Source organism: Rhamphochromis longiceps, linkage group LG6 (assembly GCF_057381845.1).
Source record: "Rhamphochromis longiceps isolate RC_006_pf linkage group LG6, R_longiceps_female_GT1.1, whole genome shotgun sequence".
Lineage (NCBI taxonomy): Eukaryota > Metazoa > Chordata > Actinopteri > Cichliformes > Cichlidae > Rhamphochromis > Rhamphochromis longiceps.
Genome location: NC_140562.1, coordinates 45,723,551 through 45,737,777, shown reverse-complemented (window position 1 = coordinate 45,737,777; position 14,227 = coordinate 45,723,551). Strand labels below are relative to the sequence as shown.

Sequence of the window (14,227 nt, the reverse complement as noted above, 5' to 3'; positions counted from 1 at the left end):
ATCAGTGAAACAATGTAACAACGCAGTTAAAATGCATTCGTAGTTTGATTAATATTTAGTTATCTTCAAGAATATTACATAACACATACTTGGCCCCAATTTAGTCTTTTTAGGGTCTTACGTTCAAATGAGCCTCGGGTTAACTCTGAGTGCTGCTATATAAACAAAATTGAACTGAACAGAGCTGAAATTGGCCAGGGAAACACTGAACATGGAAATAACCTCATTTATTACAAACAGAACTACAAAAAAATTAATGAAGAATAATTAAAAATTAGTTCTGGTCATTTAATTTATGTACGTTCATGGTTTTCTGCAAATGTAAGTTCACATAGTATCAAGATGGTGATATCAACTTAATGTTAATAAGGCCATCCATCCATCTTTTTCTGTTTATCCGGGGCCGGATCGCGGGGGCAGCAGCCTAAGCAGAGAAGGCCAGGCCAGCCGACAGACATAATCCCTCCAGCGTGTTCTGGGTCTGCCCCGGGGCCTCATCCTGGTGGGGAATACCCACAACACCTCACCCAGGAGGCGCCCAGGAGGCATCCTTGTCAGATGCCTGAACCACCTCAACTGGCTCCTATCGATGTGGAGGAGCGGTGGCTCTACTCTGAGCCCCTCCCAGATGGCTGAACTTCTCACCCTATCTCTTAGAAAGAGGCCAGCCACCCTTCGTAGAAACTTGATTCTGCCCCTTTTATCCACGCTCTTGTTCTTTTTGTCACTACGAAGAGCTCGTGACATCAGGTGAGGCCTGACTGGTAAATCAACAATCAACTACGCTGTTGTTCTCAGCTCTCTCTTCACCACGATGGACTGGTACAGTCTCCACATCATTGCAGACACAGCAATAATCCGTCTGTCGATCTGTGAACAAGATCCCGAGATACTTAAACTCCTCCACTTGGGGCAGGAACTCATCTTTGAGTGGGAACTCCACCCTTTAACAGCTGAGGACCATGGCCTCAGGCTTCAAGGTGCTGATTCCCATTCCCACCACTTCACACTCGGCTGGGAACGTTCTCCAGTTTGAGCTGGGGCCGTCACCTGATGAAGCCAACAGAACCACATCATCTGTGATAAGCAGAGATGAGATTCTGCGACCACTCAAGTGGAAGCCATCATCCACCACACAGAACCCCTGGTGGAGTTCAACACTTACTGCTTACTGCTGGCATTGCAGCGCAAGCTCTTACAATAGCTATACAGGCCCCCCCCCCCCCCCCCCCCCCGGACACTCAGAGGGACACTCAGAGGGACACGGTCGAATGCCTTGTCAAAGTCAAAACACAAGTAGACTGGTTGGGCAAACTCCCACACACCCTGAAATATCCTCAAGACAGTAGAGTTGGTCCAGTGTTCCACGACCAGGACCGAAACCTCATTGTTCCTCCTGCATCCGAGGTTCGGCTAACGGATGAACTTTCCTTTCCAGCACCCTGGCGTAGACTTTCCCAGGGAGGCTGAGTGTGACACCCCATCCAATCCAGAACTACCACCCCACATCTCCAAACGATGTTGCAGAAGCGCATCACACAAGACAGCCCTACAGTATCCATAGCCTTTAGGAACTCAGGGCAAACCTTATCCACTCAGGGGCCCTGCCACCAAGGAGATGTTTAACTACCTCAGTGACCTCACCCCAAGAGGTAGGTGAGCCATCTCCCCCATCCCCAGATTCTGATTCCTGTACGGATGCCATGCCAGTGGGATTATCTTCAGCTGAAAACAGCAGCACCCCACCACCACTGCACACTGTGCGGGTAGAGCACCACTTTCCCCTCCTGAGTTGTCTGATGGTTTAACAGAAATGCTTTGAGGCAGACCAAAACTCTTATTCCATGTCCTCATGGTCACCTGATAAAACGTACACACACATTGTGTTCATTATGGTGGAAGTCCAATAACAGAACACAGCTCGGGTTCAGATGAGGCAGGTTGTTCCTTCCAACCGTGCCCCTCCAGGTCTCACTGTGGTCGCCAAAGTAAGCAATGAAGTCTCCGGGTAAGACGACAGTGTCACCAGATGAAGCATCCACAGGGACCCCACTCAGTGATCCCATGAAGGCTCGGTACTCTGAACTATCATTCAGCGTCCAGATGAAAGTCAGGACCTGTTCCCCGACCCAAAGGCAAAGGGAAGGAACGCTCTTGTCCACCAGGAAACACCCCAGTATACAGGCAGACAGTCGAGGAGATACAGCACCCAGATACCCACCCGCCGCCACTCACGGAGGGCAACTCCACACTGGGACAGAGTCCAGCCCCTCTCCAAGAGACTGGTTCCAGAGCCCAAGCAGTTCTTTGAGGTGGGCCCGACTGTATCTAGTTGGTATCTCTCAGCCTCATGCTCATATATAGAAATCTAACTTTAAACTGCCACAAAACCACTAAAGCAGCAACATAAGCAGAACCTACACTCAGTACATCCCTACAAGTTTGGCAAATCCAGTGCAAGTTCTTCAATAGGTTTACAGGGAAATATGTTGTACTGGAAAAGATTTATTCAGTCACACGGTCACAGTTTACGGTCCAAATATCAATTCAATAAAGAGTCAGATCTGATTGTTTTGTTTCTATCGTGAACATGTTAGAGGTACAGTGTGTGTTTGTCCCGCAGGATTATGAGGCTGATGATCAGCACTGATCTGCAGTGGAACAGCAAATGGATTCCTGCGATCATCTAAAAAAATAAGCTCCTCCTAAACAAAGAAAACACACACAGAGAGATGCAGCACACAGTCTGTCCCGGTTTTTACCAGGTCACTGGGTCTTTCCTGCGTTTAAAGCCCAAATATGGAAATATGACGGGATTATAACATGGCTCAAATTCAGGACACACACTCAGCCTCACACACACAGATATGTGCTGATAATGAAAACACTCAGACAGCAACATACTGCAGAAACAGCTTCACAGCACATTTATATTATCAAGCTGTGTGTGTGTGTGTGTGTGTGTGTGTGTGCGTGCGTGCGTGCGTGCGTGCACGCGCAGCTCCATCTGCCTCACAGCTCAAACATGCATGAATGTGTGTGTGAGACTCAGAGCCACGAGCCGACTCAGCTGCACGGGGACGTTTTGTTAAATGGAGTCAGCGCAGCAAAATGGTACCTTCCTGCTGGCAGAGCCGCCATGTTTGTTCCTTCGTTGGCGGCTCACGTTGTTGCAGAGAAACATGCAAAATCTGCAGTCAACGTCAACGTTTTCCTCAAAACGATGTGATGAAAAACATGCTGTGTGTGTGTGTGTGTGTGTGTGTGTGTGTGTGTGTGTGTGTGTGTGTGTGTGTGTGTGAGAGAGAGACAGTATGCATTAGTGAGACTGTAGCCCTCACAGTGCTGCGCTGTTGCCATGACAACGCTACAGGCAAAGTGGGTCAGCAGGCTCCTGCCACACCCCAGTTGGCATGGCAACAAGGGTGGTCAATTAAACCTGAGCAGCATGATGACTCACTCACACACACACACACACACACACACACACACACACACACACACACACACACACACACACACCACTTTTCTTTGTCACCCCCTGTTGTGTGTGTGTGTGTGTGTGTGTGTGTGTGTGTGTGTGTGTGTGTGTGTGTGTGTGTGTGTGTGTGTGTGTGTGAGAGACTGATTTTGTCCAGTATGCTTGAATTGAAATTCCTCGTAATCTGAGTGGAGGGTGAAGTAACTGGGTGGGGCTGATGGAGGACGCGCAGGCTGTGACATCACAGCCAGACAACTGTCAGTCAAAGAAAAACACACCGCTACCACAGACTGTAGATAAATGATGGAGCCACTTCCCGGGTTGTGAGGCTCTGTTCTGAAGCGTCACATGTGTAAATTTTGTGTGTCACCGTGATGGATGCTTGGTGCTCCACCTGAGGATGGAGTACAGATCATGCTGACTGGGTGATCCTCAGACTGCCGCACAGACCTGCTCACTGGTTCTCAGAAACAAACCCTGAAACGGCAGCTCAGACTTCTGGGACTGGAGCACAGCACAGTGTGTGTTCTGTGATGGTAACCGTAATTACCTCCAGGTTGAAAAATGGCGTTCTTGATTCCTACTGGCATTTATTGGATGCAGGTGCCGCCAACTATGCTGCGAGACTGTACAAAATGTCGACACATTCTGCACTGCACTGACCAACACTCGACAGCTCTGTCACAAATAAACATCTTGTTTCCACACCAACACATAAAGCACAAATTGCGCATCTCATTGATCGCATTAACTTGAAGGGGTTAATAAAAACACACCTTGCCGTACCCCCTCTTCACCCACACACTGGGAAAACTGCCACCCACTGAGAAAGGGAAATGCTGCCCTCTACTGACTGTGGCATGTAACTGAAAATATCGTCAATCCTAAACAACAGATCGAACATTGGTTCCACCCTGGAAACATTTTGTAGAACCTTTAAATGTGTGTCTACATTACAATCTGAAATCTGATCTCAAACAAACTGGTTTTAATCTGAAATTATATTTTATTTATGTATTTATTTGCATTATTATTTTATTTTGAAGTTCCTGAAGTGTCTTCTCTTCTCTGTGCACATAAAGCAGCCATCACTGGCTTTTAATCTGTCCCCCTGCTGTGATCATGTGATCGTGGGTCGCTCCTGAAAGACAGAACTGAACACTGGATCCTGATTACTGAGCCCGAACACCTCCTGCTAATGAGCTGCTTATGCTGCACCTCCTGTGCTGACGAGCTTTAAGCGATCTGCAGCATAAAACACGTCTACAGTGATTTCACCCATCAGCTGTAGTGTCACCACTGACAACAACCCAGTGAGTCATCGTGTACTCGAATACTCCTCTCCTGCTTCTACATGTGTGCAAGACAGATGAGCTAAACTACACCAGGGAGGAAATGTAGATGTTTGCGTTAAACGGTGGAAGAAGTCCAGCAGGGAAAGATGTTGTTCTGCTGCCTCCCGTCGTTGCGTTACTGCCATTATTTCTGCACTGAAAAGCTTCTCAGAGAGGAAAGATCACTGTTTATCTGGCAGCCACACAAATGAGTCATTTGAAAATAGCCGAATTGTTGGTGCATCATTCGCAGCTACTGCACAATTACATAATGTGGCAGGTGGAGAGCTCTACTTAATCATTCCAAGCACAGGAGAATGGCTCTGGACAACAGGCAGAGTGATCAGAAGTAACCTCTCACTGCAAAAGACTCAGCAGGAGTGTTAGCATGGACGAGGACGAGGAGGAGCGGGTTAAGGTGCTCCAGTCTTGTTTTCCTCAAATACAATATATAAGTTAGGCATTTGTGCTGCTAAGACCAAATGATTCACAAAGAGGTTACAACCTTCACTTTGCATGCTTTCATTGCAAAGTTCACTGAAGAATAACCTACGATTCCCCAAAGAAACCAACCAAAGGTCCAATAGGAGACCAAGAAAGTCATGTGTGTTTAAAATCCTCACACCAGGAGTGAGAATGTTTGTGGTGCCGTTAGTACTGAAATAAATGTACTTCAGGACGTTTTCACAGGAAAAAGTATAATTAGCTCAGATTTAATCCAGTTTTTTAATAAGGGAGCATTTCCTTTATGAATGGAGCTCTCTGTCTGCTCCTGTGTTGTAGGAAGGTTATTTTGAGCCAATATTTAAAATGTATTGCATTGAATTCAGCTGATTGTGGGGAAGAAGCCAAGTGAATGTCAGTTTATATGTGCAGCTGCTCTTGCATTGTGTCAGTTTAACTGACTGCGTGACACATTGTTTGTCTGTCGGTGAGGCTTATTGTCCATGAGGAGGTAAGAGCTGCTAATCAACCGGATCATTTAAAGCTACATCAAACTGGTCATTAAAACACTCACAGCTAATAAAACCCTTCAGGAGGCATTTAGGCATCACGTTTCATCTCCTGCTCTCGGAGGAGGAAGAGCCGCGGCCGTCGCTACATTGATCTCTGCTCGGTTTTCTCTTCTTCACGAGCTTTTAAAATTTTCATTTTTGCTCTTCGGTATTTAAAGGAGTCATTTTTTAGGAACGTCAAATGAAAGTTATTGCATCCGCATTATTTCCTGTAGGCCAACATTCACGGAGCAAACTGGGAGTTTTGGTTTCTGCACTCAAATGTAAAACTTTATGTTGTGACTTTGCACGTGCTGCTCCATGTAATGACCAACCCGGCGGTGCACATGCTCGTTTTACCGCCGTCTGTGTGCTCATAACTAGTGATGTGCGAATCATGAACGAATCGTTCAGTACTCGAGAATCACTTTACTGACTCGTGAATCATGATTCACAAGCCCAACTGACTCATTCCTGTTGCTGTTAGCAAACTAATTTCATTAGTAGAAATATATCTAGCTTATAATTAAAATTGTGTGTGTGGGGGGGAACAACAGCCAGTTTCTTAACAGAAACATTTCTGTTCTGAACTGGAAGAAAAAACCCTGAGTAGAAGCTCACATCAAGACAATCCGGTCTTTAAGTGATGACATGCTGAATCCTGCTTCAGGGCCCAAACTACCTTGCGTTTCATAGGGCTATTGTGCTTTAAACATGTTTTAATGCTTTGTAACTTGTTCTATTTCATCTCAACAAGCCCATAAAAACAGTCAGTGATCAATGTCGGCCTCTCTCGGTTTTTATTACTGCTAATCATTTTAAAGCTCAGTTTTTAAAGATTCCGATGCAACTACATCCTGCCATGCGATTGCATTTGTCTCTAACCATCAGGAACCCTCACGTTAACTTTATCAAGTGGAAAGAAGTTAGCGTTCATCCTCCAGTGTCACGGCGAGTGAGAGGAGCCGTGTGGAGGAAATGAAGGGGGATCCAAACGCAGGCAGTAGTGGAGAGGTGAAGGTGGTTTATTGAACACAAAATGAGGACAAACAGCAAATGGAGCTCGAACTAAACTATACAGGGAAACAGCTAAACTATAGCGCAGAAACCAGAACATGAACATGAAGCAGGGCGAGCAGAAGCAGACGATGGTTAACAGCAGGGTGAACACACGAGCGAGACACGGTGGTTACACAGGCGGACCAGCAACTACAATGACGGAGGACACGACTTAAATACACACAGAGAAACACGGGAATTACACACAGGTGGTGGACACAGCTGGGAATAATCCGTAAGACGAGACAGAGGTAAAACTGAACACTCACATAAGACGCAGACCTTCACAATAAAACATCACACGCAGGCTCGACATAGAGAGACAGACAGGAAATGACATATGAAACTAAGCCCACATCTTAAACCCAGACAAACAGAAACATGGAACTCTCATAATAGACATCATATTCATCACCATAACACGACAAGAGAACAAGAACACAATCCCTGATGCAAACTTAAATCAAAACACAATAAACTCAAAATACTGGGTCCAACGGACCCAGAACCGTGACATCCAGCTTCACTGTGCTAATGTTATGCTAACATAGCTGTGTCGCTAGCGATCACGTAGCACATCATTATATACCAGCTAGCCCAACTTCAGTAACCCTACAAACGTCACTGCTGTTTAGTTTTCTGTCTTCATTTATGTTGGAAGTGATAGCAGAGCTGTACGTTTGAATTTTTTCATAAATCTCTCAGTCAGAACATGCTATATCATGCTTAGCTAACTAGCGAAACTAGTGATCTAACTTCCGCTAACTTCCTGCTAACTTCTAACTCCATTAAATTTAATAAATCCTGTTTTCATGGATGCCTGGATGTTAAACTTAATCGTTACACCTGGTAAAGCAGCAACGCTGATCATTTTATTACAGATGAAAGAATTTAGACAGTTTTTCAACTCTCAGTAATGCTGTAGTGATCGTTTGACTTTGGGACCTGCAGCGGAGTTTAGAACCCGGACGCGGCTAATGACGTCAGACTTAAAGGCCCTTTCTCAATTCTCAAGTACGCGAGTCCGTACTCACCGAGAACGCACGCGAGTACGGACTCGCGATTTGTACAATTGGAACACCAGCGTACTTGATGATGTCACAGGTCCGGAGTTTTTACTGCCGTCCCCTCTTAATTTAACTGTGAGTAATATGTTATGAAGCTTAACTTTAATCACAGCCAAACCGGTTTACTCAGGAACAAATAAAACACTGAAATAAACCAAACATTAACATTTAGAAGTGATCTAAGCGACTTATATATCATGTTTAACCTATTAATAAAAATAGTGTACATGTACATACGTGTACATACCTTAATAAAAACAAGCAGATGAGATGTTAGAACGCTTTTATTTTTATTTTAGTGGACACTCAATACAATAGACAGCTGCTGGGGTTTGGGGTTTGTTTAACCTGAGTAGCGAAAAGACCGCGGGGGGGTTGGAAACGATGTGCTGGCAGTCCGCTGTTCTCGCCGGCTCTAATGATCCTCGACCTCGCTGTCTGCTATGGAGCTGGTGGGTCACAGACGTCTCCGAAAACGTCGGAGTGCGTTTGGAAATATATGACATCTTGATAAATCGAGCAGATATTTGAAGTTTACACAGCTACATTCTCGCTTGAAAATAACTTAAAAGTTTATTTTGTGACCCAGAAAGAGTAATATTTAAAAGTTTTTAGCCCCGCTCGTCCGCCATTGCTGCGTTTGAGTTTTGGACGAAATGCATTCTGGGATATTTAGCTGTACCAAGTCCACACAAGTCACCACCAATGCATGCTCAATAAAACGGGCGGAGCGAGAACACATCCGGGACTTTTTTGCGTTCTCGGCTTGATGCGTACTTCGAATTGGAGCAGTACTTGGTCTCCGACTGATGACGTATCACGAGTACACGACAACGCAAGTACGCACAAGTACGCACATTGAGAAAGGCCCAAAAACCGGATAGCTCCTCAATTCACAGTAGCATCGCTCTGCTAACATGCTAACAGCACATTTGAGTTACTCACCCCCCTTCCTGTGCTGAATCGTAGAATGAACGAATCACTCACTCACTCACTAGTCATGTCCAAATTCATGGGCTGCATCCTCCTGAGGACCCGTCCTTCGCGGTCTAGGTGGGCCGGGTCCTCAGAAGGTCGGGTAGGCCGGAAGTAAACGGCTATGGAATTGGACGGTCTAGCCTTCAGATTTGCGTCACCGCTGTCTCGGTGGAGTTTAATAAACTCAGCCGTCTGCTCCTTGCTATCTAAAATATAAAAGAACATTGGCGTAAATTCTTGATTGTCTCACACTTCTGTTTAATCAGCCACGAAGGACACACCCGACCCATCCTTCAAATCTGGGGAATTTGTTGGCCGCATTCGGAGGAGTCTACGAATTTGGACAGCCTTCGTCACATCACTGTGACGTAATCGGCCTACAAACGCGTCCTCATGAGGATGCAGACCATGAATTTGGACGTGACCACTCATTCACCACACATTTGAGGAAAATACTAATAAAATAAATGTTCCCTTTAAGAATCTTAATTTTTTTTTTTTTGCTCTTTTTTGCGCTATAAAAATAGTTGTTTTTCTTTTTCAATCACTCATCTTAGCAGTAGGATTTACATGAAAATAGAAACAAATTAAGTTTGAATGAAAATGTAAATTTTTTGCACTCTCTGGTCAACTGACTCAGTGACTCAAACAAAAACCCATTTTGGTGAGTGACTCATTCAAACTCAGTAAAAAAACTTGAATTTACCATCGTTCCTCATAACCCCGCCCTGTGTCTTCTCCTTTGCTTTCATCATCGTCATATAGAATTTGTCGAACTGCAGTCAGACTCACGGTTTCTGTCTCTGTCTCAGGCTGTAAGGAGTGCTGCGAGCGATGTGTGGGCAGCCTGCCCTGGGCGTCGCTCATCGCCACCATCCTCCTCTACATGGGCGTGGCCTTGTTCTGTGGGTGTGGCCACGAGGCTTTGAGCGGCACCGTCACCATCCTCCAGAACTACTTTGAAGTCATTAGAGCCCCGGGAGACACTCTGGATGTGTTCACCATGTAAGTGTTTCATCTTTTCTCTGTACGGAGTATTAATAATCACTCTTAATAATCACAAACCCCAAACAGAACGAGCTGAAGTCAACTGAAGTGCATAGCCTGTATATAAAAGATGAACGCAGCCATTGGTTTCAGTGTTTTCTCTTTTTTTCTAACTGATAATGGGTCCTAATTGGTGCATCCCATCGATAGTCAAAGGAGCTTGCTCTTTCGAGGATGCCAATGTTCACATTTTGGACAGAGAGGACAGATGGTTTGAAAGAGGAGTGAAAGAAGCATCTATGTCCACTGTGAGCGACCATCTTTGAACAGAGGCGGTGGTTTACGACACCAACTCTCTGCCATCTATAATCCAGTTTTGAGATCCCTCCCCAGACGCCTGAACGCCCACTCACATCCTGGGCCATCTGACCTCAGGAATTCGCATGATAGGGTGGGGCCAGGTTTCACAATGAACACACCTGAAACTCTGGCTGATTGGGACCCACACCCGGTTTCACACCTTGGGTCAGGCGATTAGAGGATCATCAGGGGGTCCTTTTGTCCCTCTGTGGGGGAAACTCCCACTAGGTTTAAATCTGGGACTCCCCACCATTTGACCTTAGAACTGAAGAAGCTTCTCGGATGAGAGGTGAAACGTCTTCAAGCAACTTAAAGAAGTCCAGATGCTTTCCTTTGCAAGCTCCTTTGACTACGATGACCTGGAGGACTGAGAACCTTCACAGACATCCCATCGCTAGTAATATCCAAAATAAAATTCTAAAACTTCACTCACCAGAAATGGAGCGTAGGCTATTTACAGCACAAGAAACTGTATTATTGGGCACAGTTTGTCTCAAGTTCAGGCCACGCCCCTTCCTGCTATACAGCTATAAATCCCTTGTTGGCCCACACAGTTGTTTGTTCTAGTTTCTTACCCCGCCCCTCCAGGCCCGGGAACCCGCACCTCTTCCTTTATTACGTGGTCTCCAACCTGCAGCCTTTGAGCTAGCTCGTAGCCTCTGGGCTAGCCTGTTGCTTCATTATTATTAAAAGTGTTTCATTCACATCATCGTTGCCATCCACCTGTCAATCAAAGAGACCACGCCCCTAACCGTGCATGCAGTCATGCCGTCTGTAAACATGATTATTTCTGCTGTAACCTTTTAACAGTGTAGAGACCGACTCACTGCTGGAGCTTCTAGTGGACACTACTGGAACTGCAGTTTTTGGCTCTTCAATGTTTTTTAAAAAAAAAATGTAAACAGACACACGAGAAAATAAAGATAAAATTAGGAATGGCTACATTTACACCACTTACATTTTTAATGTGAATAAATCCTCCATGATTCTCTGGTTTCTGGCAGTTCCTCGTGGTGATTTAGCTGAAGAAGTCTGAAGAGCACTCGAAGCATGAAAATAAATAAGCAGTCATTAATTAGCGACGCTGTGATGTGTGTCCTCTCCGCAGCATCGACATCCTGAAGTACATAATTTATGGCCTTGCAGCTGGATTCTTTGTGTTTGGAGTGCTGCTGCTGGTGGAGGGCTTTTTCACCACCGGAGCCATCCGCGATCTCTACGGAGAGTTCAAGATCACTGCCTGCGGACGCTGCCTTACTGCATTCGTGAGTCAAAACTTCTAAAACTCGTCAAGACATATTTGTGTTTAAGTTAGTGTTAATTTAAACAAAGAAGCTGCTGGAAGGATAGACGTGGTGACCCTTTCCTATTTTATACAAACTCCACTTTGCTAATGAGGGCCAATAATTAGCTTGATGTCACATGACCATAAATGACCGCAAAAGGTCAGCATCACTGATATTTACTTGGATGTGCAGAGTAGTATGATTCATATTGACCATTATTGACATTAAAGTTGTTTTACACACACACGCACGCACACACACACACATACATACACACAGACACACACACAGTGATTACGGCCCTTTTTAAACATCTACAGTTGCTTTTATCTGGATCAAACACTTATTTGCACAAACTTTATAACTTATAACTTAAGTGATGTCGTTGTGGCACTTTAACGTTTCCTGCAAATAAATGTTTGCAGTAAACAGCACAGTCATGTTCATCATGTTCATCACAAAAGTACTGTTGGTTTCTGAGGTTTGTATTCGTCTAGTCAGCTACATCTGGAAACTGTGACAGATATTAGAGTGGCGTGCATGCGTCAGTGCAGCCACTCAGCTCTGCGGCTGATGAAGACGAATGTGCATTTTGCACTTTTTTTAGTCCAACCTGAATAAAGACTTTTGTGAGCTCTGCTGAACGCGATGCACAGCAGTGCGAGACTAACGTGTGCCTGTGTTTGCAGCTGATGTTCCTGGCCTACCTGTTCTTCCTGGTGTGGCTCGGGGTGACAGCATTCACCAGCCTGCCGGTCTTCATGTACTTCAACGTTTGGTCCATGTGTCAGAACACCAGCTCGGTGGAGGGAACCAACCTCTGCCTGGACCTGCGTCAGTTTGGTACGCAGACTTTGGACCCTTTGCTCTTTGCACCCTGATGTTAAATGAACTTCCAATCATGAACAGCTACATTTCTAACTTACAAAAGAATTTCGTTTCTTTGTGGTTAGACCTCTGCAGGCTTTGCACAACGCATTTTCTGAGTTTGAGGTAAACAAGGAGGACTGGTTTTCCCAGTTTGATGCAGTTTATGTGAGATGCTGTAAACAGGAAGACTGACGAGTTCAGCTTGATGAGCTCAGCTGCCTTTAAACAAATGACTGTAATTTCTCCGTGCTGCTGCTCCGAGCTTAGACCGGCCCCTCCCATTGATCCGTGCACCTCTAATTTATGTGTGGAACATCTTTTCCTTCACTTTGTTGGATTTAGCAGACTGGAAATCTTCTTCATACGCTGCTGTTCAGATTTTTAACTCAGCCTGTTCTTTGTTCTGTGATTAAAAGTAAGATCCTGGATCACCCGATCGCTGCTTAGAGCAGGCAGGTTAATGGTGACTCACCAAAACACCAAACTGGCACATATCATGGAAAAACCTGTGTGTGTGCAGAAGAAGTGCCAAATACCAGCAGAAAGCTGCAAAGCCTTCCAGGCGCTGCAACGACATCCGAGAATCGGACGCTCGAGAGGAAAAACATTGATCTGAAATATCTGCAAATTCATTAATGACAGAAAACGTCCGAGCTCGGCCTGTCGGTCGGTGTTTCTGGTGTTTGATGAAGTCCTGAACATGTGTTTGAGGGGTTAGACAGCTGAGCCTGTGTGAAATGTGGGTGTGACTGAATAACAGCAGCGACGGCGGTCTGGCTCTCTTCAGACATCCTGAGAACAGATCACAGAAATGTCAGGAAGCAGTAACGGGACATGTTTGTCTCTGGGTGTCGCTGCCTGCATTCACTCAGGAGCCACGGCTCCACCTTAAATCAGTACAATGTCAGATGTCATTCGGCATGTAAGGTGCCAGAAGTTGGCCCGGTTAGGCCCAGAGGTGCCAGCTGTCTGGGTTCTTTATGCAGATTATTTTTCTGCCTGATTATTATCACCTGTCTTTCCAAACAGCATGTTAGCACGACTTAGCTCAAAACCTCCTTAAATGTTCACACAGACAGACTTCAGCTGGTGGATGCTGCACATTACTGTGTGCACGATGCAGCACTGCCCACCATGTTGTTCTCAGGATGCCTACATTAAAACAAAAGGCACCACCAGAGGCCTTGTGTGCGCTCGCTCACTGCGCTGCCATCTGCTGTTCAACATTTAGACTGCAGCAGGCCTCAGTCAGCAAACTAATGAAGATTTCTCAGGAGGAAAAACATTAAAGATGAACTCCTGGTTCATGAGGCGCTGCGCTCTGGACTGTGATTACTTCAAGGCCGTTCCCAGCGGCCGACAGTCCAGGAGCGGGGAAGCGTTGATCTTGGTCAGCTTTAATTAAAGAAACGCAGGGACCGTCCGAGCGCTGCGATAGGCAGAGATTCCCCGGTTCCTTCATCAACCACAGAGGACGAGGAGAGGCTAACAGAGCGTTTGTGCTTCTCAGGAGCGGTGACCATCTCCGAGGAGAGGAAGTTGTGCACGCAGTCCGAGAAGTTCGTCAAGATGTGCGAATCCAACGAGGTGAGAACGCAGCAAAAACACGTACACGTGATAACCCGTCAGCACAAATCCACCGCATCATGCGTATGTTGTGTTGCAGCTGGACTTGACCTTCCACCTGTTCGTGTGCGCACTAGCAGGAGCAGGAGCTGCTGTCATCGCCATGGTAAGAACCATCATTCTCATATCTGATTGGTTATAATTTGTTCTGCCATTATGGTTTTTAATGATTGGTGCAAACGAA

At 45.7% G+C, this 14,227-nt stretch overlaps 1 protein-coding gene across 1 annotated transcript in view; it reads left to right on the top strand.

Annotated features, from left to right (window-relative positions):
- Positions 1 to 14,227, top strand: part of LOC146668906 (neuronal membrane glycoprotein M6-a-like) — a 29,479-nt gene that overhangs the window by 8,564 nt on the left and 6,688 nt on the right. Inside the window, exons 2-6 of the mRNA XM_085408234.1 lie at positions 9,727 to 9,919; positions 11,370 to 11,526; positions 12,237 to 12,390; positions 13,928 to 14,004; positions 14,084 to 14,149. Coding sequence (XP_085264360.1) covers positions 9,727 to 9,919; positions 11,370 to 11,526; positions 12,237 to 12,390; positions 13,928 to 14,004; positions 14,084 to 14,149 — 647 coding nt within the window. The remainder of the gene's footprint in view (positions 1 to 9,726; positions 9,920 to 11,369; positions 11,527 to 12,236; positions 12,391 to 13,927; positions 14,005 to 14,083; positions 14,150 to 14,227) is intronic.